Source organism: Nyctereutes procyonoides, unplaced genomic scaffold (assembly GCF_905146905.1).
Source record: "Nyctereutes procyonoides isolate TBG_1078 unplaced genomic scaffold, NYPRO_anot_genome, whole genome shotgun sequence".
In the NCBI taxonomy this organism is placed as follows: domain Eukaryota; kingdom Metazoa; phylum Chordata; class Mammalia; order Carnivora; family Canidae; genus Nyctereutes; species Nyctereutes procyonoides.
Window position 1 is genome coordinate 78,123,347 of NW_026575140.1, and position 27,438 is coordinate 78,150,784.

At 41.1% G+C, this 27,438-nt stretch overlaps 1 protein-coding gene across 1 annotated transcript; it reads left to right on the forward strand.

Moving 5' to 3' along the window:
* Positions 1–348: 348 nt before the first annotated feature.
* On the forward strand, positions 349–27,438 carry CRTAM (cytotoxic and regulatory T cell molecule). The gene is made up of 10 exons (XM_055306928.1): positions 349–394; positions 7,376–7,522; positions 10,530–10,682; positions 13,163–13,306; positions 14,244–14,405; positions 19,299–19,379; positions 21,795–21,878; positions 23,673–23,819; positions 25,276–25,362; positions 27,308–27,438. The coding sequence occupies exons 1-10, from the start codon at positions 349–351 to the stop codon at positions 27,436–27,438; spliced, it is 1,182 nt and encodes a 393-aa protein (XP_055162903.1).

Consider the following 27,438-nt stretch of genomic DNA (forward strand, 5'->3'; position numbering starts at 1 on the left):
GGTTACCACTGCACGGGGAAATTTTAATCTCTCCCCCACCCATCCTCCCCCCAAAAACCTTGCTACTAGTTGATTTATCAGTACTACCCACATGTGGCAGAATGATTTGTGCCACAAACACATCACTCACACTTCTCCACAATCGAGATGACACATGCGGTTCCCTAAATGTTCCACCTGGAGGTATTTTGGGGGCAGCTACAGAGGGGGCTTCCAGAACCAATGGAGGAGTTGAGACACATGAGGTCACAGAGCTACTGCCTCTCCCCCTTCAAAAGAAACCACTCTGCTCCCTTTATTTCAGAATCTAGAGGAAGTTGACAAAGTGTGACAACAGCACAGCACAGTATGTGGTGGAGACTTTGCAGCTTGCTGGCTTGGTTCCCCTTACAAGGTAAGGATTTAGAACTAATTTTTTATGATACTCAGTTGACTTGACTTTATCAGTTGACTGCATTCGCGGAGGGCCTACTACAGAAGACAACCCAGGTAAGTATGTTATTACTTTCCAAGCTGTACCACGATCACACATGGGGGGACGTTACCCCTTTATTTAATCTCTTGTTCAATTTCTAATGGGTATGGGTCTCTGGGGGGTCCATGTTATGGCAAAATGTGACAAGCTTATCAGGCTCTGTCTTTTAAGTAAGTGTAAACCAGGGGCAGAGCAGAGTTTTGGATTTTAAAAACTGCCTCGCTCTATAAGCCTTAGCCAGATAATTTAAGTGCTCTGAAAACTCAATTTCTGCATCTTGAAATGAAGATGATTAGCAATGTTCAACTACCAAGCTCCCCGGATTTTTAAAGGGATCAAATTCCAAAACATAAGAGCACTCTGAAGATGGCAAAGTGCTATACAACTCTTCATTAGTTCAGAGATCATAATGAGCCCCGTGAAAAACTCATGCTTAGATGAGGCAGCTATACTTGACATTTTATTATAATTTTCAAATTTGATTTTTGATGCTTACTTAATTCTAACGTAGCACATGAAAATTAAAGACACGGTTACCTTTTTAGCACAGGTCAAATTATTCCTGCTCTAAAGGGCGGGGGGAGGGGCCAGGGCGTAGGTGTCTCTAAATCTCTGATTGCAACTTGTACCAGATTGGATTCTCGCAAAAGAACCCGTATGTACATGTACTGCTTGCTTGTTGTGTGTACTTCCGAATATTGAACTGAATTATAGTTATATTTCAGGTAATGCACCTGCCCTTCTAAATCTCCATTCACCATAGAACTGCATCTGAATGACTCGATTTTAAAAAGCTAGATTTCTTGTTTTATGGAGTATTTCAATTTCTTATTTTAAACAATTAAATTAAGTGTGTTCTTTTTTGGTCCCTTTGCTCTGAGGCACTTAATATGAATTCAATATTTGGTAATAAATAATATTAGTTTCTTCAATAAGTGGCTTAAAGGACAGCTCCTACATTCAGGAAAAGTACACTTAGACAGCTAAAATTAGTAAGTTTTCAATGATTCCAAAATTTAAAGCCCTTCACTGACTTTCACTTTTTGAGGATTCAAGTTATTGCCTCATAAAAATACCTTACAAAAAAAGTTTTAAAATAAAAACAATAATCATGACTTAAGGCAAACCTAAAATAACTCTTAGAATACAGATTATTCAAATACTATTTATAGAGACAGGAGAAAAATTTATTCATTGTGCCAGGCACAGGAGTGAGCACTTTATACTAATAATATTTCAGCCTAGCAAATTGACTGAGGTATTAATGTCCCCTACCCTAATTTCCATGAGAAAATAGAGTTTAAAAGCAGTTAGGTAACCTGCCCACATTTTCATAGCTAGTAAATCAGCCTGCACAGCACATATATAAGAATTATCTCATGAAACATTTATTTTTTTTAATTTTTTTAAGATTTTTTTTAATTTTTATTTTATTTATGATAGTCACACACAGAGAGAGAGAGAGGCAGAGACACAGGCAGAGGGAGAAGCAGGCTCCATGCACCGGGAGCCCGACGTGGGATTCGATCCCGGGTCTCCAGGATCACGCCCTGGGCCAAAGGCAGGCGCCAAACTGCTGCGCCACCCAGGGATCCCTCATGAAACATTTAGAGTGTGTGTGTGTGTGTGTGTTTCTACTAGATTATGGTAGAAAGTGTTTCTTAATGCAGATCTAAAGTTTGAAAACCACTGATGTATATAATTTGGAAGATCTGTTATTGAAAAACCCCAATATGTAAGCTCACCCAAAGGGCCACCCAAAAGGCAGGTACGCTCAATGAATACAAACTGTCCCCTCTGACTAACCTTGCTCGGGCCAGAGTCCCAAACAGGGAAGGAGTTGACCACGTTGCTTTCTTGTTACCAAAAAGACATCAAATCATCAATTTTGGCAACACTTTACATTGCCAGCTGTCTTTAGCTATGAATCATGGGAAGATCACTGTACCTTCTACTAAGCAACTTCTAAGGCTGCCAAGAATTATGGGCAAAAGTCCCATAATCTTGGAGCCTGACTCTTTTCAAGGTCACTACTCACATAGATAGCCTCTAGATGGGTAAAATGCAGTAAGAATGAAGAATCTTTCAAAATGAATCCCATTCACCTATATCGTGAATGATGAAAATCTACCAATTTGAACCTTCTATTCTGGCCTTTACAAAGAACAGCTGCATATTTAAGGTTCTGTTGAGATTCCTTTTGACCATTAAAAGGTCCCACTTTTCTTGACACTTTGAGATGTCTTCTTGAAAGCCATACTGGAAATAATTTTGGCACAGCCAGATTCATCTGCACCCTTGCGATTTTCTCTGTTGAGTCAATCTAAAAAAAAATACTAATAATCCTTTTTTATAATGATCTAAATTGAAGCATTTTTGTTTATGACTTCATAATAGTCATGTACGTAGGGCTCTGATTTGAGACTCTCATCCTCAGTCTCTGGTTTAACTTAGCGCAAGTCTTTCTTATACAACATAATGATAACAGAGCCAAGGTGGCATCCTATTACATTGTTTATTACTGACTATATAAATGTCCATGCTTTTAGCCATTAATTCAACTAATACTTAAAATATTATTTTGAAAATAAAATCTTGGTGTTAGGTCCTGGGACTATAAAACAAATGAATGGCAAACAACTTTCCTATGAGAAGTTTGCAAACTCCACAGAGAGATACTTATAAGCAAATATAAAGCAATGTGCTAAGTGCTATAAGAGAAGTCCATTCAAAACCTTTAAGGATCTGGAGGAGAGGGCAGGTCATCATGGGGAAGGAGGAGGCTAAAGACTGGTTAGGTGGATTTGACAAAAGTGGTGTAATTTGAGTTGAGTTTTGGAGGAGGTAAGAAAAGTATCCAGGTGGTGGCATGGCACCTGAGTGGCTCAGTCAATTAAGTATCCAATTCTTGATTTCAGCTCAGATCATGATCTCAGGGTCATGATGATCTCAGGGTCCTGAGATGGAGACCTGCCTCCCCGCATCAAGCCTCCAGGCTCCTCACTGGGAATGGAGCCTGCTTAAGAATCTCTCTCCATGGCAACCTTCTCAGGTCCCCTCCCTCTTCAGGAGCTTAGTATTATCACTCAATAAACTTTGCTTTGCTGCCCACTAGAGAGAGAGAGAGAGAGAGGGAAAGAGAGAGAGAGAGAGAGAGAGAGAGAGACTCCTTCTACCCTTCCCCCAACTCTTAAAAAAAAAAAAAGAAAAGAAAAGAAAAGCAAAAGATATCCAAGTCAGTAGAACAGTAGGGACAAAGGAAAAGTGTCTTCTTGAGACTGGACCTGGCAGTGGCTGGTGACCACATTAGATACAAGCAGAAGTGGAATGGAGCTGGTGGTGTATCTGTGCTAGGTGTGTGTGGAGCCTAGGGGGACACAAGAAATGATGAGTTCCAATGGGACATCACAAGTTTGGGGGCCCTACAGGACAGGCTCATTTGATTCTGGAGTTTTAAAATTTATTGCATGTAATCATTAAGTTACTAAGGTAAGAAAAAAATAACATTTTACTCTTTCTTGAATCTACCATGATAACCTCTCATAGAGAGGAGATCAGACACTGCAACTCCCAACATCTTGGGGGAAAACCAAGGAATCTTAAGAACTGCTCAGGTTTTATCTATGCAAGCTCTGGTAGATGGTTGTGACTGCTGCTTGCCCTTTGGCTTGAGGGTCAGTCACAGGTGCTTTGGCATGAATCCACTGCCCTGACAGGACCATTAGAGTTCATGAGATTGCGGGTGGAGATGATGAAGGTCACAGCTTCTATTTCTATATATAAACCAGTCACAATCTATAACCCCAGCAGCCTCCTAACACATGGCCTTGCATGGATGGATGAATCTAGTCAGAAGTCAATAATCCACTCAGTAAACACCTACCAGCAATAAGTGGGGGACCTCCCAGGAGAAACACCACCGCTATTCACTGCCAAGCTTTGCACACTCAGCATCTGTGGAACCACATAGGGCTAACGTGCAGACTGGAACTCTGAAGCCCTGCTGGGGAGCACCAGGAAGGAGGCTCACAGCACTTGGGATCTACCCAAGAAAGGCTAAGAGTGCATACGGATATCTATGTTTCTAGAGCCTGCAAGGGGAGGAAGTGGTAAGCAGAGAAGGTAACCCACACCCCACTTCTCTGACAAAGGTGAAAGTAGGACTCCAAACTTAGATGGAAAAAAAAAAAACCATAAAAGGTGGTTCCAGTTTAGTTTGCAATGACAAAGAGAGAGTCCTGGGGAACTTCCCCTTAGAAGATGTGCCATCAAAATGCAGGTACAGGGATCTTCCTCTTCCATGCTTGAGCAGAGCCTAGACCCGCCGAGCTATCTTTTTAAGCACTTGCAGCTGAAGCAGTGTGAGTCTGTGGCTTCTCTCTGGGGCTATTCTTCCCTTCTACAATGATTTCCTGTCTCTAAATCAAACATGGGTCTACATGATAACACTAAACGAGAAATCAGCCTGTAAAGCTAAAGGCAAGGCTTGGAGCAGAGTAGAGAAAGCAGCAACTATCCCAGGCCTCAAGCATCGTCCTTTCCAAGTGATACCCAGGCATTTATATTTGTGGTCTATAGGCTGATATTAAATTCTCGACAACAAAAGCAAACACTAATCTCAGGAGATACGATTCTTTAGCATATGCTAAAAAGCCCCCTTATATTTCATGACAATGTCTTCAGCATTATAAGAATCAAATAACAATTTAATTCAAAAACACATATCCCAAGAAAAAAGACATCCTTAAAGTGGATGACATTTATTCATAAACAGGCTGCAGATAAATACCACTCCCATTTCCCCAGATGCAGGCTTCCTGTCTAGACAATCACTTTGCCAAAGGTAAAAACATGAGCAAAACGTTTTAGTATCAACTTCTGGACTGGAGGATGAAATCAGGGCATGTTGCTTAACTGTGGTCTTTTTTCTATCATTGATTCAACCTAGTAACTTCCCTCCTGTCTCAGTATTCTTATTAACAACAGGAGACCAAAGACCTGTCCATCACCTGCTCTATGTTGCCATCATGAAAGCTGGCGCTAAACCATTACTTTCCAAGCTCACACTGTGATAGTTTCTATAAGGAATGAATTTTAGAGAAATATAGTCACTGCCCTCTAGAAACTTCAACCTGTGGGAAGCAGGATAACACATAAGAACTAAAAAATAGAGCAAGAGTCACGATGGGAATGATCATGGAAGCAATGGAAAGTAGACAGTTCTAGATTCAATTTCTTGGCTCAGAAACTCCTTAGCCTTAGAAGAAATTCCATTGTCATTTCAAAGCCTCTCTACTAATATTGTCTTTATTACTCAATTATGAGTTGATTTTATAGATAAAAGTATTTCCAAATGACGCAACCTAAGCAGAATCCTGGGCTTATGCTTCAATGCGCTTATGAAAACACAGTATCTTTTTATCGACTCTTCATTGTTCATTATAGTATTGGTGATGATATGGGTATTTTTCCATTACAAGTCAAGCAAACTTTTTTCCCCATGAAAGTCAATACGAATACAATACAATGATTCTGGGTTATTATTGCCAGAAGCTAAATTGAAATTAATGGCCTAGGAATGGGACAAACTAAAAAGTCTACATCAATTAATTCCCAGGGCTCTCCAAAGCACTTTTCTTAATACTTGAAATTCATCACAAGCAAATAAATTCCTTGTTTCTTTCTCTCTCTCTTTTTTAAGGTTTTAGATGATGCAGTAAAACTCATTACCGTGGCTATTCATAATTTATAACTCCCACAGTATTCTTCTGTTTATGGAAGTGTTTTGTACTTTCATTGATAAGAATTGTCTAGTCCTCAGAAAAAAAAGATTTTTTTTAATTTAAAACTTGAAGAAATAATGGATGGCAATAAATGTGCCAAATCAGCAGCAAAGCCAATTTATTTATTTTTTTATCAATTTCCTTTTTGGGAGAATACATTTGCAGCTGCTTACAACCAATTGTTTATCATTCTTTGGGGGTTGTGATTTGGGAAAAATAGATTCTCATGTTTGCCTGGAGAAAGTGCTGCTGTGGAAAATTGAATTGAAAGAGATCTTAGAACATGCTCCCTCTGACATACAATCTCTTCTGCAGGTGGGGCTTAACCACTCCCTGTGAAGGTGCTCACAGGAGCACTACTTGGGATCCTAGACACATAACTTAAAGCCACAAGTCACCTGTTTCATAAATTGAAGCCAGAAAGGTTGAGTTTTCTGGGGTCTCATCATTTAGACAGTCTGACCTAATTACAAGACCATGGACTTTGAAGCCCATAGACATGGGTACAGAACCCAGCCCCAGAACCTGTGTCACCTTCAGCCTCTATTCCTTCATCTGTAGAGCCAGAGAGATAATTCTTTCTTTACACAGTTAGTTCAAACGCTAAATTAAATATAGGTTAACGTGGCTGAGCAGAGTTCCTGGCCTATAAGAGAGCAAGTGTCCAATACATGTTGTTCAACATTTTCCTTCTTTCCTATCAAAAGCCCACTCTTCATTCAGGCCTCCTTCAGGTGACATCTCCTGCTCCTAGGTAGGAAGCTTGCTCCTTTATACTGATTTATATTTTGTTTCTCTAGGAAGTATGTAATGAGGGGGCCCCTGGGTGGCTCAGTTGGTTAAGTATCTGATTCTTGATTTTGGCTCATGTCATGATCTCAGGGTCATGAGATCAAGCCCCACCTTGGGCTCCATGCTGAGCATGGAGACTGCTTAAGATTCTCTCTCTCTCTGCACCTCTTTCCCTGCTTGCTCACTCTTGCTCTCTGAAAAAAAAAAAGTATGTAATGAATGACAGAATGAATCCATGGGTTGTGTTGAGAAGACGACCTTGGCTCAGCTTGGAAGTGTCTTGGCCCATGCCAGTCTGACCGTCCCCAATTCTCTTTCTCTGCAGAAGCCTTTCTGACTAACCACATGGAAACAGTCACCGTGGAGGAAGGCCAGACGCTCACTCTCAACTGTGTTGTTTCTCCAGAGAAGACCACCTCCCTGCAGTGGCTGGCCCCGTCAGGGTTCACCATTTTTTTAAATGAGCATCCTGGTAAGTGAAAGAAAAAAAAATCGCCACCAGACCTCAACCTGAGGGATTTTCCAGACAGACAAGTTGGTGGGATAGAAACCAGCATGAGTCACCCAAAAGGTGGACTTGGCCCACCTACTATTACATGAGGATCACACCCAGAGGCCTATCATTTTACACATGGCTGCTTTTTCTGACAGGAAGTCTGAAATGGAAACCCCACCAGAATGGTTAGTAAAGGGGGCTCAAGTTACAAAGCACATTTCCTTGCCCACACCTCACTGCCACGTCACTCTTGTACTCAGCAGTCATGAAACTGCCAGCAGCACCAATGACAGGCCGCAGACTAACCTGAGGCCTTTTGTCCTCGAGCAGCTAACACCATCGCCCCACATCTGGAGCCAGCTGCTTCGTTTTTCATCTGTGCAATTCAAAGTCCCATCACAAAGCTCCCTTCCAGATATTGCCTTTTCTCCTGCTGGTCTCAACACAAAAGCAAGATCCCTGAGCACCTGAGGAATGGACAGGACATAGACTTTGGAAGAGAGAGCATGCATTCCTATTTTCACAAATACACACTGAGTCCCAGATGTCTGAGAGGGAAAGGGACTCTTCCCCCGGCCCCTAGTTTTATTGAGATCTAATAAACAGGTAACACTGTATAAGGTGTAAAATGATCTGATATTTCATATATACTGCAAAATAACCACCACAGGAAGTCTAGCTAACATCCATCACCTCACACGGTCACAAAGGGTTTTTGGGTTATTTTCTGAAGGAAAGGGATTTTTTTTTTGAAAGGGATTTTTTTTTAAATTTTTATTTATTCATAATAGTCACAGAGAGAGAGAGAGGCAGAGACACAGGCAGAGGGAGAAGCAGGCTCCATGCACCGGGAGCCCGACGTGGGATTCGATCCCGGTCTCCAGGATCGCGCCCTGGGCCAAAGGCAGGCGCCAAACCGCTGCGCCACCCAGGGATCCCCTGAAAGGGATTTTTAAAAGTCTCTTTAGTTCATCTCTTTGGGCAGGATTTTACTAAGCCCTCCCCTTCATAATGAGACCATTGTAAATCTCCATTTAATATTCTGAACTGCCAAATGCTTGGAAAAGTCTCTGAAACAGAGAATTTCATTGTGCCTTGTAGAAGTAGAGCCTCTAAAAAACTTGATATGGTATGAAACATTTTTTTTAAAGATTTATTTATTTAGAGTGAGAGAGAGAGCATGGGTAGGAGGGGCAGAAGGAGAGGGGGAGAGAGAAAATCTCAAGCAGACTCTGCACTGAGCATAAATCCCAGGACCCTGAGATCATGACCTGAGTGAAAACCAAGAGTCAGAAGCTTACTGAGCCCCTCAGGCACCCCTCTGCATGAAACATTATTAAATATCACTATGTTCAATGTAAACTAACCATATATTTCAAGCTAAGTAAACTATTCATAGTAGATTCCAATAAAGTAAGTAGATGTGAATTGTTCTGAGAGAAAAACTTTGAGTGGAGATCATTCCTGTTGAATAATGCTTTCTCGTGTTTCAGTTTGGTTTTTAATAAACTGAGAAGATGAGCACTGTCAAATTTCTGCAGAATACCTTGATTGAACTCGGTGATGTCCAACTGAGGGTCATTCTTGCCTTCAAGGGGACATCTGGCAATGTCTGGAGGGAGTTTGGATTGTTGTAACTGGAAAAAGGCAGGGGGGCGGGGTCTGGCATCTAAGGAGCAGAGGCCAGGATTGCTGCTAGACATCTTCAGGTGTACAGGGTAGCTCCCACAACCAAGAATTATGGACTCAAAGTCAATGTGCTGAGGCTGAGAATGCCTGAATTCTAGCCCAGGTAACATCGGTGTCAAAGGACACAGAACCATTAGTTCAGATGAGAAACAACCTTCCTTGGTCAGCCACTCAAGGTTTAACTATTTTTGGCTTGTTTATGTTACAAACCTAGGAAGGAAGGAAGGAAGGAAGGAAGGAAGGAAGGAAGGAAGGAAGGAAGGAAGGAAGGGAGGGAGGGAGGGGAAATGAAGAGAATGAAAGGAAGAGAGTACTTGATTCGGCAGCACATATACTAAAGTTGAAAGAAAGAGAAAGAGAAAAAAACAGTCATTTCAGGAGCCTCTGATTTGTTAAGGGACCTATGACCTGAGATATAGAATCAAACAAACAGCAACAACCTCAACACTTGCTATAATCTTTAGGAAACTATAGGGGCACTTGGGTGGCTCAGTTGATTGTCTGCCTTCGGCTCAGGTCATGCATGATCTCAGGGTCCTGGGCTCAAGCCCCATGTCAAGCTTCCCTGTTCAGCAGGGAGCCTGCTTCTCCCTCTCCCCCACCGCCTGCTCATGCTCTCTCTTGAGATATCTCTTTCTCTCTCTCTCTCAAATAAATAAATAAGATCTTTTAAAAAATATTTAGGAAACTTCAACTAATAATAGACCTCTAAAAAATTAAAAATAAAAGGGGGTGCCTGGCTGGCTCAGTCAGTAGAGCCTGAGACTGACTCTTGCTCTCGGGGTTGTGAGTTCGAGCCCCACATTGTATGTAGAGGTTACTTAAAACCTTTAAAAATAAAAAGCACCCAAATGGAGTAATGGATAACCATACATTTATCATCCACTCTTCACATCCATCTTGACAAGACAACCTCAGATCAATCAGATTTCAAAGAGGTAAGTCTAATGGGGCATTTTTTGTAATGTAAAAAAAGAAAAGTAAATTTAATCCTCCTGCAACCCGAACCCTTCACCAGCATTGGGTTAATCTCCTACGTGCACAAATAAAGCAAATGGTCTATTTCACAGGTCCCAGTATCAAAATATTTCATTTCCTAAACTAATGTCAAGCTATTGAGAGGCATCCAGCTGGGAACACTAGGATTTGGAAGGCAGCTCAATTGAAGATGGGACATTTGTTCTGTCGAAGTGTAAAATTCAAAAGCCATTCCTGCAAATAATCAATCCACTAAGAGATTAGATTCTTCTGATCGCTTTCTTCCTAACAGCTCTTTTTCCCCCCTCTTGTCCAGCTTTACAAAATTCCAAATACAAGCTTCTTCACCACTCCACCAATCAGCTCTCCATCAGCGTGCTTAACGTCAGCCAGCGGGATGAAGGCGTGTACAAGTGCTTACATTACAGTAACTCCGTGAGAACAAAGGAAGTAAAAGTGATGGTGCTAGGTAGGTGCCTGACAGCCAGCAAACCCCCGCACGGGAACAACAAGACTTAGGAACAGGACAGATCGTTCTCAGACTTAACATTTTACTTAGAAATACTGCCTAGTGCAGAGCATTTTCTAGGGCACCTCCAACCATCTTTTGTTGAAAGGAAAAACGGAAAGGAGCATTTTGACTGGCGAGCCCTAGATTAAAATGTGACTCTGTGAAATTTGCCCTTGGCATCAACTAAGTTTCCTGTCTCGGAGACTAAGAGAAAGGAGAATTGATAGGTGATAAGCTGCTACGAGGCGCCAGGCGCTGTGCTAAGCTCCAGGGAATCAAAGAGGAACCAGGCACATCCCTGCCCAGGGGGGTGGGCACACGAGTTTAGGAAGGCAAAACATGCATGTAAATAAAGGTGAACCCCACAACAGCATATCCTAAGACTGAATGAATTCAGATGTAACTGCACTGGACACTTGGCTCACGTCCTCTGCCGAAGCCAGTTCCTCTCTTCCGGTGGGATGTGGGGTTGGGAGGTGTGGGTAGGAAGTGACGGCGTCCTGATTGCCTGGGACTCGCTCAGTTCTGTGGATGGTCGGATGTGTTTGGCATCAGTCTTTTTTTTTTTTAAGATTTTATTTATTTATTCATGAGAGGCACACAGAGAGAGGCAGAGACATAGGCAGAGGAAGAAGCAGGCTCCATGCAGGGAGCTGGATGCGGGACTCGATCCCAGGACCCAGAGATCACACCCTGAGCTGAAGGCAGACGCTTAACCACTTAGCCACCCAGGCCTCCCTGTTTGGCATCAGTCTTACCCTCTTTATTTTTCTGCTTTTTGTGACGGACCAGATCAATTATAAACATTGATTTTTGTTAATCTCTAAGTGATGCAATTCCACATATCACAAGTGAGTTTCTCAGGCTTCTCCTGTTGGATGAATACACCCGGGGGCCTGCCATAAAGTAAAGGCACGGTGACAAAGTATCTGGGAAGGAACAGCTCCCTAGGGGTTTTGAGAACCGGTGTGACTCAACCCATCCTCCTGGCCACCCCTCATAGCACTCTGGCTCACGCTGCTTGCGTGCCCTTCTGGGCTCTTGTGCCACTCCACTCGTACCTCTTTCCCTGCCCTTAACACATGATCCTTTAACTAACAGCTTAGGGGCTGAGTCTATCACACTGTTAGCTTCTCAAAGGGCTTTATCTTTTCCATATTTGTACTGTCAGCATTGAATGCATCCAGCGCACACTTGGAGCTGACTTTGCAATCTCAATGGCAGATAAGTGAGCAAATCAGTGTGAAAGGGTGCAGGCCTGGACCAATGTGTGAAGTAGAATGGGAAAGAGGAAGAAGTTAGCCTACTTGACCCTGGAACCACACAGGTTTAAATTGTGCAGGTGCACTTATATGCAATTTTTTTTCGATAAATACAGTCCAGTACTATGAATGTATTTTCTCTTCCTTGTGATTTTCTTAATAACATTTTCTTTTCTCTAGCTGGCTTTGTTGTAAGAACACAGTACAGAATACATATACAAAATATGTGTTAATCAACTGTTCATGTTATTGGTAAGGCTTCCCATCAACAGAAGGCTGTTGGTTAAGTTGGGAAGGAGTCAAAAGTTACACAAGGATTTTCTTTTCTTTTTTTTTTTTAATTTTCTTAATTTTTATTTATTTATGATAGTCACACAGAGAGAGAGAGAGAGAGAGAGAGAGAGAGAGGCAGAGACACAGGCAGAGGGAGAAGCAGGCTCCATGCACCGGGAGCCTGACGTGGGATTCGATCCCGGGTCTCCAGGATCGCGCCCTGGGCCAAAAGGAGGCGCCAAACCGCTGTACCACCCAGGGATCCCTACACAAGGATTTTCAACTGTGCAGTGGTCAGGGGAGGCGTCAGCACCTCTAACGTCCACATTGTGTCAAGGGTCAACTCTATTTCCAAGACAGGAGTAGGAAAAAAAAAAAAGACAGATGGGCCCTTTATAAGAGAAATGCATCTTTGATGTTAGCAGGGAACAGAACTAACTTACCTCGAGGTGAATCATACACTCAGAAAAGTCTAGAACCGTAGCAGCCAACTCATAAACCAACTCCTTCGTGTCACAGACAAGGAAACTGACCCACCAGGATGTTGAGGGACATACAATAGTTCTTGCAATCACAGGTGGACCTAGAATTCAGGTCTGTACTCCTCACCTAGTGCTCTACCAATCAACTACAGTCATACATCAAATGTAAAAATTGTTGTTGTATCCCTGGGAATTTCCAGGGACTAATCATACACTGGGTAACCAGCAATGTGACCAAGATAGCTTTACAAGTACCTAAAAGCCTTTTGAACCATAGTATGAGAAAGATCAAGTTTAAAAACAAAAAATGCCCATTATTTAGACCATATGGTACAACGATCCCTTTAGATTATTATATTCCATGCTTTCCTGGGATATGTAGACCAGCTAACTGAGCACAGAAAAATCAATTCTCTTCCAGCAACACCTTCCATGCCAACCCTGGAAGCTTCAGTTATCAGAACGCAAAATGGAAAGGAACACGTTACACTTAGATGCTCCACTGTGAGAAGTAAGCCCCCTCCGCAGATAACCTGGATTTTAGGGAATGACATAGAGCTCTATGGTAAGTGGGGAGCTGGTTCTGTTTCCTCCTTTGTTTTCCATCCTACTTACATTTCCAAGGAATTTTTAAATCCTCTGGCACCCTCTGGTGGCATTAGGTGTCCGAAAACAACACTCAATAACTCTTCAGTTCTTCTCCAAATTATCTTTATAGCCAATCAAGATGATGCTTTCGTCTTGAAAGCCTATCACAAATAATGTGATTACATATATATATTTAGAATAGAAACTTAAAATGGAATATTATAGCTTCTTAAAATTCAACAAAAGTTCATATCTAGGTACAACTATTACCTCCGCATGAACTTGTTAGCAGACATAAAATAGAAAATACATTTAACATGATGCTTGTGTATTGGAATAGGTAAGATCCTCCTTATACACTACAATGTCATACCCTCAATAAACATATATTATGGAGAAAGAATCTAAACTCTGAGTAGATTGAAGCAGGGTTCAATGAACTGAAGCAGGATAACTACTTCAGAACTGTTTATAGTTTGCTGACATTGTAACATATGTTACATTGGATTTTACATAGAGAGAGGTTCGGTCCAGTGCCAATTCTACACCATTATAAGACCTATTCTTTCATTTGCCTTATTCATTCAACCTGAGTAAAGTCTTGGATCTTTGTGTTTGACAACATCAGGCTGTCCTTATGTAACCACAATAAGCTTTGGAATTTTTTTTTCAGCAGTGAAGGTTTATACCAACCTAACCACTGTTATTCACCTGCTTCCCTCTGTGACAAGGGCCAAGTGTGTATGAGGTTGCTGACTGAAGCTAGAATGAGCTTAGAAGTCTAACAGCTAAAAAAAAAAAAAAGTCTAACAGCTTTGTGAAGATGTCCCAGCCGTTGGTCCCTGAGAGAACTAAACCCATCCAGTGATATTACGTAGCCACAACCTCATACATCTATTTAACTTGCTCCACAGGTGAAACCCACCATGAATTTGAAATGGATGGGAAGAAATGTAATAGCAGCAGCCTCCTCAGAGTCCACAAATATGGCAAAAACTCAACAGTGAACTGCATCATCCGACACAAAGGTCTACAGGGAAGAAAACTGGTAGCACCTTTCCGATTTGAAGATTTGGGTAAGAAGAATGAATGACGGTCTTTAATCATTTTTAATGATTACCCTAACATTACATTATCAAACAAAATTAAATGGAATGGGAAGAGTCCTTCAGAGTGAGATCACTGTCCACAAAGCTCTCCTTAGCAGCAAATTCCTTTAATGATCGAAATTTCTCCAGCTGGGTGCTAGAATGCACTTGTTCCAACATTCAGAACCCCAGTTGTGCAGAAAGCCTAGCAGGGCGCCATATGCAAATAGTGTCATGATTCCTTTTTGGTAGTGACAGCTGGCATAACTCGGCCTTCAACAGTTTTATTGCAGTCATGTTTTCAGAGAAGTATCTGTGCTTCAGATGGCCTCTGTGCTTTATCTTTGTAGTCAACCCAAAAGGAGATAACAACGATTGAAATAAATCTAAACTTGCTGGCGTCATTTTATGTTAATATAAAACTTGTGTGACTCACACAAATTAAGCCACAATTACTCTTTAGATATATTTTGTTATGACGGTTTTTGCAGATTTTCATTTAACCATGTTAATATTCTGGGGAGAACAAATACTAACACATAAAATGCCAAATGGTAAATGTGAAGAAGAATTGCCTCCATTTTCAGAATGGGTTCTGCAATTTCTTCACCAAAAGCAAATAATAATAATAATAATAATTTTTAAACTCTAGAAAACTTTCTCTTTTTTTAAAAAAGAGAGATAAATTGTGAGGGGGTGGGGGCAGAGGGAGAGAGAATCTCAAGCAGACTTTTTGCCCAGCACAGAGCCTGAGACAGGACTCGATCCCATGACCCTCAGATGATGACCTAAGCCAAAAATCAAGAGTCAGACACTTAACTGAGCCACCCAGGTAGTGCTAGAAAACTTTTTGATCCAAGAAGTATCTAATAAGAAGTAGCATGAATCACACATCTATAATTAATAAGACTCTGACCTTTGTTATTTGTAAGGTGCTACTCAGTGTAAAAAGAATTCCTGAAGTGCAAGGATTCACTCACACTAGTGAAGGAGGGAGCTGGATGAGTATATGTTTGTTGAGAAAGCTCTACATGAAATAACTGCTCATGCAAGACACTCATTAAGGATAATGCCATCATGGGAAAAGCGCCCTGCAGCCCTGTGGGGGCTGCTGCTGTGGCTAACAGCTCCCCTCTCACTACCACATGCTTTCCATCAGTCACTTTCTCAAACCAAAAGTAGCAAGTCTTGAGGAAGTTGCCTCTAGAAGCCTGGGGCCCCCTACCCTGGGCTGCCTACTGTCATCTGATGCAGAGTCCTGCCGCTCCTTCACTGTTCCCCTCTAGCCTCTATGGTCAGTGGAGCATAGTGCATGCAGGGCATGCTTCTGAAAAATATTCAGGTTATTATTATTTTTTAAGATTTATTTGAGAGAGGGAGAGAGAGAAAAAGAGAGAGCACATGGGGAAGGGGGAGAGAGAGAATCTCAAGCAGATTTCCCATTGAGCATGGAGCCTGACGCAGGGCTTAATCTTACAACCCTGAGATCATAATCTGAGCTGAAACCAAGAGTCAGACGCTCAACCGACTGAGCCACCCAGGTGCCCCAGACATTCAGATTCTTAAACAAGAGAACCAATGATGCTGGAAAAAAAATTATATATATATAATTTATAATATATATAAATATATTTATATATTTATTTTTTACTTTTTAGCTATTGTTCAGGCCATCTACAAAAATTACTCCTGAGTGGAAATGACAGTTTCTTCTCCATTATGGCCATGGTTCTGTAGGACTCAAAATCCCAGCCATAAGATGCTTCTAATTAGAATAAAACTTGACTTTTATTTCTGATCTATCGATTACTTAGCACCCACTGCCAAGATCTCCATAAATATTCAAAGAGCAACTTCAGTATCAGCTATTGGTGGCTTCCATTTGTTTACAGCTTTTTTCCCTTTGGCAAACTATTACACTGACATACAGATATTACACACGTTTTGTTCATCCAATGAGTTTAAAAAGTTTGATTAGCTGAGAGGTGCTTTAAAACACATTTACAAGTAAGGATTCTGACCCCTTTCCTTCCCACACTCTGCATGGTAGGACCTGGGAAAATGTAAGCATCATATCCGGGGCTATGAGTAGTGTCTTCCTTTGAAAAACCCACACTTAGATATTGTGAAAGGGTGATGCTTGGAGAAGGAGAACAGAACAGGAATAGAATCAGACCCTCCTCAAAATGATTTACTTCATTTATTTAGTGTTCCAAAGTGAGGGATCTTGATTTCCTATTACTTAACTGGAGGTGAAATAAAAACAAAAACTTGAGTGGCAATTCTCAAACTTACTGATTTCAGGACCCCTCTACACTCCAACAAATAATTGAGGACCCCAAAGAATTTTTATTTATGTGAATTGTATCTGTCAATATTTACATATTAGAAATTAAAACTGAAAAAAAGTGTGAATACTTATATATTTAAAAAATAATTAGTCCACTACATATAAACACAAATAGTATATTTGTGTGGAAAAAATAACTATTTTGCAACAGCAAAATATTAGTGAGAAAAATGGCACTGTTTTTCATTCTGAAAATCTCTTTGGTATCTGGCTTAATAGAAAATAACTAGGTTCAGGGCACCTGGGTTGCACAGTTGGTTAAGCGTTTGACTCTTGGTTTTGGTTCAGGTTGTGATCATAGTGTCCTGAGATCAAGCCCCATGTTGGGCTCTGTGCTCAGTGAGGAGTCTGCTTGAGATTCTCTTTCCCTTTCCCTCTGCCCCTCCCACTCATGCTCTCTCTAAAATACATAAATCTTTAAAAATTACATTCTCATAACTTCAGCATTCAATCTCTTGCAATACATTGTTTTGCTTGAAATATATACAAAAATATAGCCTCACACAAAAAGGTAGTATATTAACACACTTTTCAGATAATTGTGGATTTTCTTCTTTGATACTACCCTAAAATTCAACAAGAGGTGATTTCTGAAAGGTTAGTTGCTATATGGACTCTGGAATTCTATCAATGAACTTTTCATACTCTTGTCACATTAAAGTTATTTGACAAACTTGCACTTTAGATAAATCTTTTGTCCAGGAATGATTTTGTAACATCATGCTTTGGTCGTTTGGAAAATATCAATTTACTGATTTATACAGATCTTTCAAATGTTGACACATTTCACTATCAAAATCCCACTCATTAATATTATCACTGAGCTCATCAGCAATCTAAGCATTTAGAAGCAAGCTATCAAGCTCACAGTGGTGGACACAGGTTTTTCAAAATGGAAATGAGGCTGGTGCAACTGAACAACTAACTAAATTTTTAATATTAATTTGTATTAATTTAAGTTTAAATAGTGTAGCTAGTGGATGCTGTATTAGATAGCACAAGCCTAAAACATTCTAACCAACTAGAGAGAGCAATCATAATGCACCAGTAGCCACTTAATCAAAACAAAATTCAGTCTAATTGAATCTATTCACTAGTTTGTTGATCGTGAGGATAAATCAAAGTAAATATGAACTCATGTGTATCTCCTCTTTTGTACAAAAGTATATAATTATCTGAATTCATATAGTACCATCTACATTACTCCAGAAGATCTTGATCATTATTGATAATTTTTCTTTGTGACCCCAATATTTCCCATATTGTGCTCTTCTTATAATTTGCCTCCAGTACCTTGAAGTATCTTTCAAACTTTTCCCTCTTTCCATTGCCAGTAGCTCTCTCTTCAATTTCCTCTGGCATCTTTGTGGTCACAGAGCTCATTTTAGCCTTAGAGTATAAATTACTATTTCTCTATCGTTTCCTTACTGGTGGGTCTTCCTTTTCTCAGAGCTCTTGCATGCAACTCTGGCATTTTTATAGTTTCCAAAATTTTTAAATGTTTTATTAAGAAAGTAAGGTTTCAAAACCACAGAAAATTATTTGATAAAATAAAAAGCTGAGACGCACTCTCAGATTCTATAAAGATATTACCCACCTGTCTCATATCAGTATCAATATTTATAAAATTTCAGGCACCTTTTCTATATATTACCTGGTTGCAGGCCTGTTCATTGGTCAAATCGATGTTAAGCTGAATGTCTGGAATCATTCCCAAACATTAGGTTTTTTTTGTTTGTTTGGTTTTTTTTTGTTGTTGTTGTTTTATAGAGAGAGAAGGGGGAGGGGCAGGAGGAGAGGGAGAGAGAGAATCTTAAGCAGGCTCCATGCCCAGCATGGAGTCCAATGCGGGACTCGATCTCACAACCCTGAGATCATGACCTGAGCCAAAATCAAGAGTAGGATGCTTAACTGGCTGGACCACCCAGACGCCCCAAACATCATATTACATTATACAATAACATTTGTAAGCACTGTGCTAAGCCTGTTGTATGAATTAACTCATTAATTCTTACAAAAAAAAAAAAAAACCTCCAAAAGTAAATGCCATTAGTAGTTCCATTTTACAGGTAAGGAAAAACTGAGCTCTCGAGAGATTAGGCATCTCGCTCAAACTTACTCAGCCGAAGGCAAGTTAACAGCACCAGAATTCAATCCAGTCTGCACCTGACTCCCAAGCCACCTAACCAATAAGGAGGGAGATAGGTGACCAGGGAGACAGACAGACAGAGGGACTGATGGATAGATGGGGACAGAGAGAGGCAGCATATAGCTTTGCGTGCTACTGAGAACACACAAGCTCCAGATCCAGCATGCTGTACTTCTCAGCCAGGCAGCCTAGCAGATGGGCAACCAGCAGGATGCAGATTCAAAAACCAGAGCAAAGGCTGCAGAGCACGGAGTGCTGAGGTTTGTGCAGAGCCTCCACAAGCGGGTAGCAGCCAAATATACTCTCCAGCCTATTGTCCTGAGCACCATGTGGGTGAAACTGCTCTCTGTAGTTGCTGATTTCTGTTTTTCCCCTTTCCTAGTCACTGATCAAGAGACGGCTTCAGATGCCCCGGAGAAAAGCTCCCCATCCTCTCAAGACCCTCAGCAGCCCGCTAGTACCGGTAAGTCAACCCATGAAGACTTAAAAAAAAAATCATGCCTCCTTGAAAAGGGTCACTTTTCCGATTCTCATTTCTAAGATTTTTTTAAAAAAATTTTTAATACTTTTTTTAAAAGAGAGGGGAGATAGAGGTAGGGTAGGGGGCAGAGGGAGAGGGAGAGAATCTCAAGCAGGCTCCACACCCACCATGGAGTGTGACCCGGGGCTCCATCCCAGGACCCTGAGATCATGACCTGAGCCGAAATCAAGAGTTGGACGCTTAACTCACTGAGCCACCCAGGTGCCCCTGAAATTTTAACTTTTAATAAGACTGCGCAGGACCCCTAGCCCTGGCTCCAGCTTCGTGGTGTCCTGGAGGAGCTCCAAACCAGGACGCTCCCTTAGTGGGATGGACTTCAGGGTAACTAATGCCTTGTAGGTTCAGTGCTGTTTTGCTTGATACACACACACACACACACACACACACACACACACACACACAGGATTGTGACATTTGAATTTCCTCTGTGGTAAAGGGCAAGGTTGAATTCATTTACGGGGAGACACGTTTCTTTTGTTTTCTCATCCAGAACAGACCAAACACAAAATAAAGACTTGGTTTCAGCAAAGGGCAAAGAAGCAGGATCTGGAGATTTGGGGCTTTTTGCTGTTGAATAACAAAAATCACCTCTGAAAGCACATCAGTTCCTTGGTTGTCAAGAAACTGAGATAGTTTTTGATGACAGGATTGAGCTCTAAATGCAGAATTTAGGAAGCCCAGGATATAATTCCAGTTTTTTAGACAGTGAACCCACCAGGTGGTTAGCCCTAGGCAATGATCATATATTTAATTTATCTTTGTATTTTACTTGGCATAGCATCTGGCACTAGCAGGTACTCAGAAAATGCAATAAAAATGAATAAATACACGTATGAATACATTTGTTTGTTACGGTGTTTTGAGCAAGATAGCCTCATCCAGAAAGGGCATAAATGCCTACACGGCCCCTTTCTGTTTCAAATAGTGTGTCTGTAAGAATTTCCTTCTGTGGAATAAGTGCTTTCATATCATTATCATGTTCATAGTTCTGAGGATCAGATCATGTTTAAAAATTTTTTTTATCTGGAATAACATTTAAAAGTAAATGTTTGGGGGTTTTAACCACCGATAAAAACAATACGTACTATCCAGTGTTTTGATGGGCAGTGGAAATTGAAAATAAGCTGAAGTAGAGCAGCCATATCCCTTGCTTTAATAATCCAATATTTTTAAACGTGTTTAGAATCTACTTGTCTTTAAATTGGCTCACAGCGCCACTGAACAACCCAATTTTCTGCCCTGCTTTTTCATATATAACATAAGATTTAATATGGTTTCAAAATTTCCTTTCAGCTTTCAATTTCTACGATTTTATTACTGCTAATAATACGCATTTCTAGTAGAAGGGGTGGTTTCGATCCCCGAGGGATCCACACAGTGGCGCTGTGTAATGGACTAAAAAGCAAGAGACCCAGGAGGGGTGGGGGCAGGAATGGGGAGGAAGAGCAACCAAATCAGAAAACAAGATCTTTTAGAGGTCCCTGGATGGCTCACCGGTTGAGTGCCTGCCTTTGGTCCAAGATGTGATCTTGGAGACCTGGGATCAAGTCCCATGTTGGGCCCCACATTGGGCCCCACTTTGGGCTCCCTGTATAGAGCCTGCTTCTGTTTCTGCCTTTCTCTCTGTGTCTCTCATGAATAAGTAAATAAAAAATCTTTTTTAAAAAATGAGATCTTTTATAATTGTGACTTCTCTCACCTAGCACAAGCATCACAGTACGTGCCCCTTCTAAGGGGAGAGGCAAGCATAGGTCTGAATGGCAAAGGATCCTATTTTTCAACATAAAAATCACTGCTTCCCAGGCTGTTGGGTTTTCTTTCCACAGAGCTTGGGGTGCCAGGCTTCAGTGTTCTCGCATCATCATGTACCGTTCTGAAGACCTTCTCACGAGTGGGCGTGACTCAGGAAGGAAGTGCAAGACAGTAGTTTACATTTTGCATGCTGAGCTTCGGCACTGGCTCTGTCACCTACTTACTCCCTGACTTCAGATCATTTATTTACTGAACCTCTCAGAGCCTCTGTTCAGAGCCACAGTGAGGAACCTACCAAATGCTCTGCTTGGGGCTGAGCCCAGAGGTGGTGTTCAGCAAACATCTACCTTTTAAAAATAAGGCAGAATGAGCCTGGCCATTTGTAACTATTTCTGGAAGAAGTCAGCAGTTCAAAAATGGTCTCCTTGTTGGTTTTTTTTTTTTTTTTTTTTTTTTTTTTTTTAAGGAGGACCACCTAATTGGATTTCCCAAGCTGTTTTGCTGCTTTGGGATGGCCGTGTATATATACACACTATTCATATATAGTCATAGGTACATGCCGTGTCTTCATTTCTTTCAATCTAGTTGCAGTAATGGAAGATTCTAGTACAACAGAGAGTGACAAGGAAGAGAAAGAACAAACCACTCAGGACCCTGACTTGGCCACTGGTAAGCATCCTCACAGTATTTAGAACAAACACTTGGCATTTTAACCTCTTAATCAATGAATCCAATGGCTTTTTTTTTTTTCAGTCCCCATTTTTCTTGACCTTTCTATTGGCTAATCACTCCCTGGGTTCCTGACTCAGCTGTGTCCCTGGCTCCCTTGACGTACTCCGCCTGGTTCTGTCTCTGTTTGCTAACCACTCCTCCTCTGTGTCCATCAATGCATCCCTTCCTCCTCTGGCTTCTTATATATGGATCTACTTCTGACTTGACTTCTCCATCCTTGATTCTTCACTGAATTCTTCAAGAGTTTACCTATTCCCAAGGTTGCTCCTATTGCCACCAGGAAGAAAAATTCCATACTTCCAGAACATTCTCCTGAGAATTTATCTCTGTTTCATTCCACCTCCTACATCCCTGTTGCTGAATTTTTCTGCCGTCTTCTCGAATTCAATATCACTAAAAACCAAACAGCACCTTTTCCTCCAAAATCAGCTTGTCCAGATGATTACACAGGCCCTAAACCTTGGTGTCATCCTTCACTCCTGTGTGTATACACACAAACACATATAAAATCAACTCATCTCCAAGGACTTGTTAGTCCTTTTACTGCCATCCCTGGTCCAGACCCCCATCATCTCCTGCACAAAGTCCTGTGACTTCAGTTTCTCTTGTGGTCCTTTTTTTAGGACTATGATCAAAACATCCCTTTGTATTCTGCACACCTGTGTTCAGAAAAACATCTGCGGCTCCCACAGTCTACCAGGCAGAGCAGGAGCCTCCAAGCCTCCATCGAGTGTCCTCCACCCCCTGCCTCTGTAGTCCTGTCTCTAAAGTTCCAACAAGAACACACATTTTTCTCCGACAACATCATCTCATTTTGACTGACCCAGCCCTCGCCGGCCTGAACTGCCCCTGAAGAATAGAAGAGACTCATCTTCCTTCTCCTTACCCTTCTTCCAAGGCCAACATCTCCACTGAGAACTTTCCTGACTAACACAGGGACAACTCTGGCCTCTGAATCCCTGAACACATTATGGTGTTAACACATATGGATCTAGAATTTGGCATAGATATATGAATTCTGTTGATTAATTTATTTGTCTCTATATAGAGAGGGAACTACCCTCTAAATCACAGGGACTGTGTCTTATGCAGCTCCAAGCACAATGTTCTACACATAGTTAATGCTCCTTAGCTGCTTGTTGGTTGAGACAAGGCCAGGACATCTGGGCAAAACTGGAGCCCACAGAATCAGAATGTGAGGTTTAGAAAGATCTTAAAGACTTCACCTAATTTATGTCCAAATGCCTTCATGTAGGACCACATTTAACCTAGCCAACATTTACGAATTTCATTTTATTTGTATAGTTTTTCACACTCCTTAACAACCTCTCTTGCTGATTAACTACACCTTGCTGAAAAACCATTCCTTCCAGCTCCTTTAAGTCCCCTGACTATAATTTAAGTCAATATTCTTGCATGTTTCCTCTAAAAATGAAAAAAAAAATCACAGCTTTGATATCTACGTAACTTAAGAGCATTTTTCAAATCACCTCACAGAATTGCTTTGTTTGCATGCCTGTTGGCTTGTTTTCAGAGAATGAATAACATGAATCTCTTTCCCTTCAGGGTAGGACTCTCTGTTTATCTGAGTTGCCTCTCAGCCAACACAACCTTTTGAAAGTATTGGACAAATTCCTCAGTAACAATAGCAAACCAACTTTGAACTGTCTAAATTCTCTCCATTTTCCCTATAGAAAGAAAACTGTCTAATTCCTTTCATTTTCCCTGTAGAAGCCAATATTCAGTACTTGGGAGTGGTACGGAAGAAAAATGGCATTCTGCTGCTCACACTCGTGTCCTTCCTGATCTTTATACTCTTCATCATCGTCCAGCTCTTCATAATGAAGCTTCGGAAAGCACATGTGGTGTGGAAAAGAGGTGAGAGGCAGTGGACCCAATGGGGCACCAATGGGTGCTGTAACACTTGGCTAGGACAAAGGAAACTCTGCCAACTAAAGCTTTTCTGTTAGATGCTGCACAATATGTTTGATAAGTGTTGTCATTCAAATAGCAATTGCTTGTTCTGTAGTAAATGCAGAATGTGAATCTCCAGGGGCTATAATCAAAGAGGGTACAACCAAGAGGAATTAGGGTAGCTCTGGGAATTGATATTAAATTATAAAAGCTCCTACTCACAAAAGGATACTGAGTAGAAAATTCATTCATTCATTCAAAAAGCATTCAATGAGCACCTCTCATGTGCCAGGCACTGTTCCAGGTCCTGGGGATACCTCTGTCACCAAGAGAGACCAGGTCCCCGCTCTTGAGGAGTTCATATCCTAGGGATATGGCCACCCCTGATGAAAAAGCTATCATTGGAAACTATATAATTTATCTAGCATGGAAGAAATCTATTAAAATGCATAGATTCAACACGTATCACCGCTGGAAGGGGCCTTAGAAAGTTATCCAGGATAACTGTCTCCTTGATTCATTCCATCAGTGTGAACGAGGATTAAATCCCCTCCTTAATTCTGAGTGATCATTTAGACCTATGCTGCCCAGTGCAGTGGCCACAATATGGCTACTGAGCACCTGAAATGTGGCAATCGCTTTTGAGAGGTACTGAAAGGATAAGATAGTCACCCAACATTGAAAGCTCAGTACACATACACACACACACACACACACACACACACACACACACGAATGTCTAATAATAATATATTGGGTTTCCTAGGTAAACATTAATTTCATCTGCTTCTTTTTGCTTTTTGAGCATGGCCACTAGAAAACTTAAAGTTACACATGTGGTTCACATTCTAGTGTTGCTGGACAGTGCTGATTTAGCCATGCAGGACTCCAACACCTCTAGTAGCAGAGAACTCATTATGTCCCAAGGCAAAATACGACCTCTTTATATGGCTCTTGCCCTTTTAAAAATATACCGTCTCCTAGATTGGTGTCAATCTCTCTATATATTCAGTTGGACTAACCTACATCATATATGGACCTAGAGACAGGGTCTGGCTTTTCAGCAGTACCTGCACAATAGGCAAATGCCATAGTATTGTTTCAAGATCTCCCATTAATCCTTTACCCCCATAGTTCTTTAAAGGCTACCAGAATTATTCCATCTCAAAGAACAATACTTGATTCTACTCTGCTGTCATTTGCTTTCCACAACTCTTACACTGCCCAGCATAGTGCTTGGAGGGATCAGAGCAAAGGACAGAAAGAATTCTCCAAATGAATGAGGACATGAGGTATGGGAGGGGGTGGTAGTAAGTCCACTATTGTGTAGACAGAGGGATCATATTATTCAAACATACATCTGCATGCGTAGGTGATGTCTGGCACCAGAAATTAATAACATCATTTTTTTTTCTTGCAGAAAATGAAATCTCAGAACACACTCTAGAAAGTTACAAATCGAGGTCAAATCATGAAGAAACATCATCCCAAGAGAAAAATGGCCAAAGTAAGTCAACTACATGACCTCAAATTTGAAAAATGAGGTTCATTAATTTGTTGCTGTTAAGGAGGAGGGTAAAAATCAAAGTCTAATTTTTAGCACTAGAAAGTCAATCCCCTAAATCATCTTGTAGAACATAAGTGCATCTTCCAAAAATGAAAAGTAGCAAGCATTAAATTCCTAGGGCTGCAGATATGCCCCTTTGGGAAGCCATCCCAGAGTTCTCCCTGTCACACACCAGCACATCCCTGCACTGTGTCCCTCTTGTGCCCTGGGTATCTTGCATACAACTTAACAATCCGGTACTTTCCACATCCTACACCCTCTGGTCATTTTTAATGTGTTGATTTAGCTACCACAGTACTCCTCCAGGTGGTGAGTAGCTGGGTTTATCTATGTGTGTCTCCAGTGTCTATCACACGGCCTATGTAAATGGAGTGTTTGATAAGTTGGTGTTGAATAAATGAACACAAGACTTAACTTATTCAGGCAGAGACGTTTTGGGTCTTTTGGATGACTCCGTTGTAGTTTCTCAAGCAAAAGATGTAAAGAAAGTGAAAGGAAGAGTTTCTAAAAGGAGAGAGAGTTCATTCTTGACAAAAATCTAGTGGAGAGCAGCTCCAGGAAAGCAAGAATCTTCTACCTTTCCACCATTTTTGTTTCCTCCATGCAAATTACCTTATTCTACCTCCCAAGAGTTGCAAGATGTGCAGAAAAGCTCTGCTGCTAGTTTTTATTGCTTTCACTGAGGTTTCTGTAGGAAGCTGGCCTTTCACAACACCTCTGCCTTTTTTTTTTTTTTTTTTTTGCTTTGACCTAGTGGGGTGTGAAGAGGAAAGAATCATTGTACTAGCCAGGCAGGGGAACAAGAGGGCAGACAGTGAGAACTGGGGGTGGGGGAGGGAAGAGTGTGCAAGAAGCAGAGAGTCTGTGGTATTGCATATGTTTTCTAGAACGTCAGTGTTCTTGCCTTTGACTGACAAGTAGGAGAATTTTGTCAGTATGATGTATTAGTTGGACAGTTTCCTATGCCAATTTTTTTAAGCAAGAGGAACAAAAAGTGGGCGTAGAATGATAACTTTTAGCAGGGAGAGAAAAGACCTTGGCCCTGCTGCTGAACAAGCAGAAAGCCTTAACATCTCAACTTTAAGAAAGCTGAAAATTCCTACCTTTGGGGCACTTCAGTGACTCAGTGTTTTGAGTGTCTGCCTTTGGCTCAGGTCATAATCCTGGGGTCCTGGGATTGAGTCCCAAATTGGGTTCCCCGCAGGGAGCCTACTTCTCCCTCTGCAAGTGTCTCTGCCTCTGTGTGCCTCTCTTGAGGAAGGAAAGGAAAGGAAAGGAAAAAGGAAAAAGGAAAAAGGAAAAGAAAGGAAAGGAAAGGAAATGAATGACTACCTTCACTCAAGGCTCTCTTCCCAGAAAGGCCTATCTGTAGGGGCTGGGCCAGAGATTGTGGGAGATGGTTCTTCCTCCTGGGCTCTAACCTGCACTTCCATCTTCCTTCCCTTGGCACCCTCAAACCCAGGATTTCAACTTCACTATTTTTGCTCACTTAAAGGGCATTCTCTGGAGCTGTCTCCACCCTCTATGTATAGAATTACACGGGCTTTGAGTGGCCAGCCTCAACCCTATGTTTACCATTTACTGTTACTTTTAGTATGAAATATGCTGAATTACACTGTGGGGGTTTTTTTGTATTTTCAATGGCAGAAATGTCTATATATATTATTTCAGGTTTATTAGTATATTTATGTAAGAAGACTTTTTAAAAAAAAAATGTCAGGCTATAACAATGCATTCCGACCACTGATGAGATGCATCAATTTCAGATTTGATTTTTTAAGACATTAACATACGAACTTAAAAATACCATGTGTAATCAAACTGTCTCAAATAAATGTGTGCAGGATTGTTCAAAATAGTCATCTTTGACATGTTTTTCTTTCAGCTTTCCACTCTAAGAGCTACATTAACTACATCACACAGTTGTACTCAGAAGCAAAAACGAAGAGGAAGGAAAACGCACAAAATCCAAAATTAGAAGGAGAGCCCACTCATATACCAGAGAGCATTGTGTAG

What these genes read in the sequence shown, in the direction of transcription:
- CRTAM (XM_055306928.1), top strand. Translation starts at nt 349, where the DNA reads ATGTGGTGGAGACTTTGCAGCTTGCTGGCTTGGTTCCCCTTACAAG. An exon ending in GGCTTGGTTCCCCTTACAAG is followed by an intron (nt 395 to 7,375) that starts GTAAGGATTTAG and finishes CTTTCTCTGCAG; the next exon opens with AAGCCTTTCTGACTAACCAC. An exon ending in TTTCCGATTTGAAGATTTGG is followed by an intron (nt 14,406 to 19,298) that starts GTAAGAAGAATG and finishes CCCCTTTCCTAG; the next exon opens with TCACTGATCAAGAGACGGCT.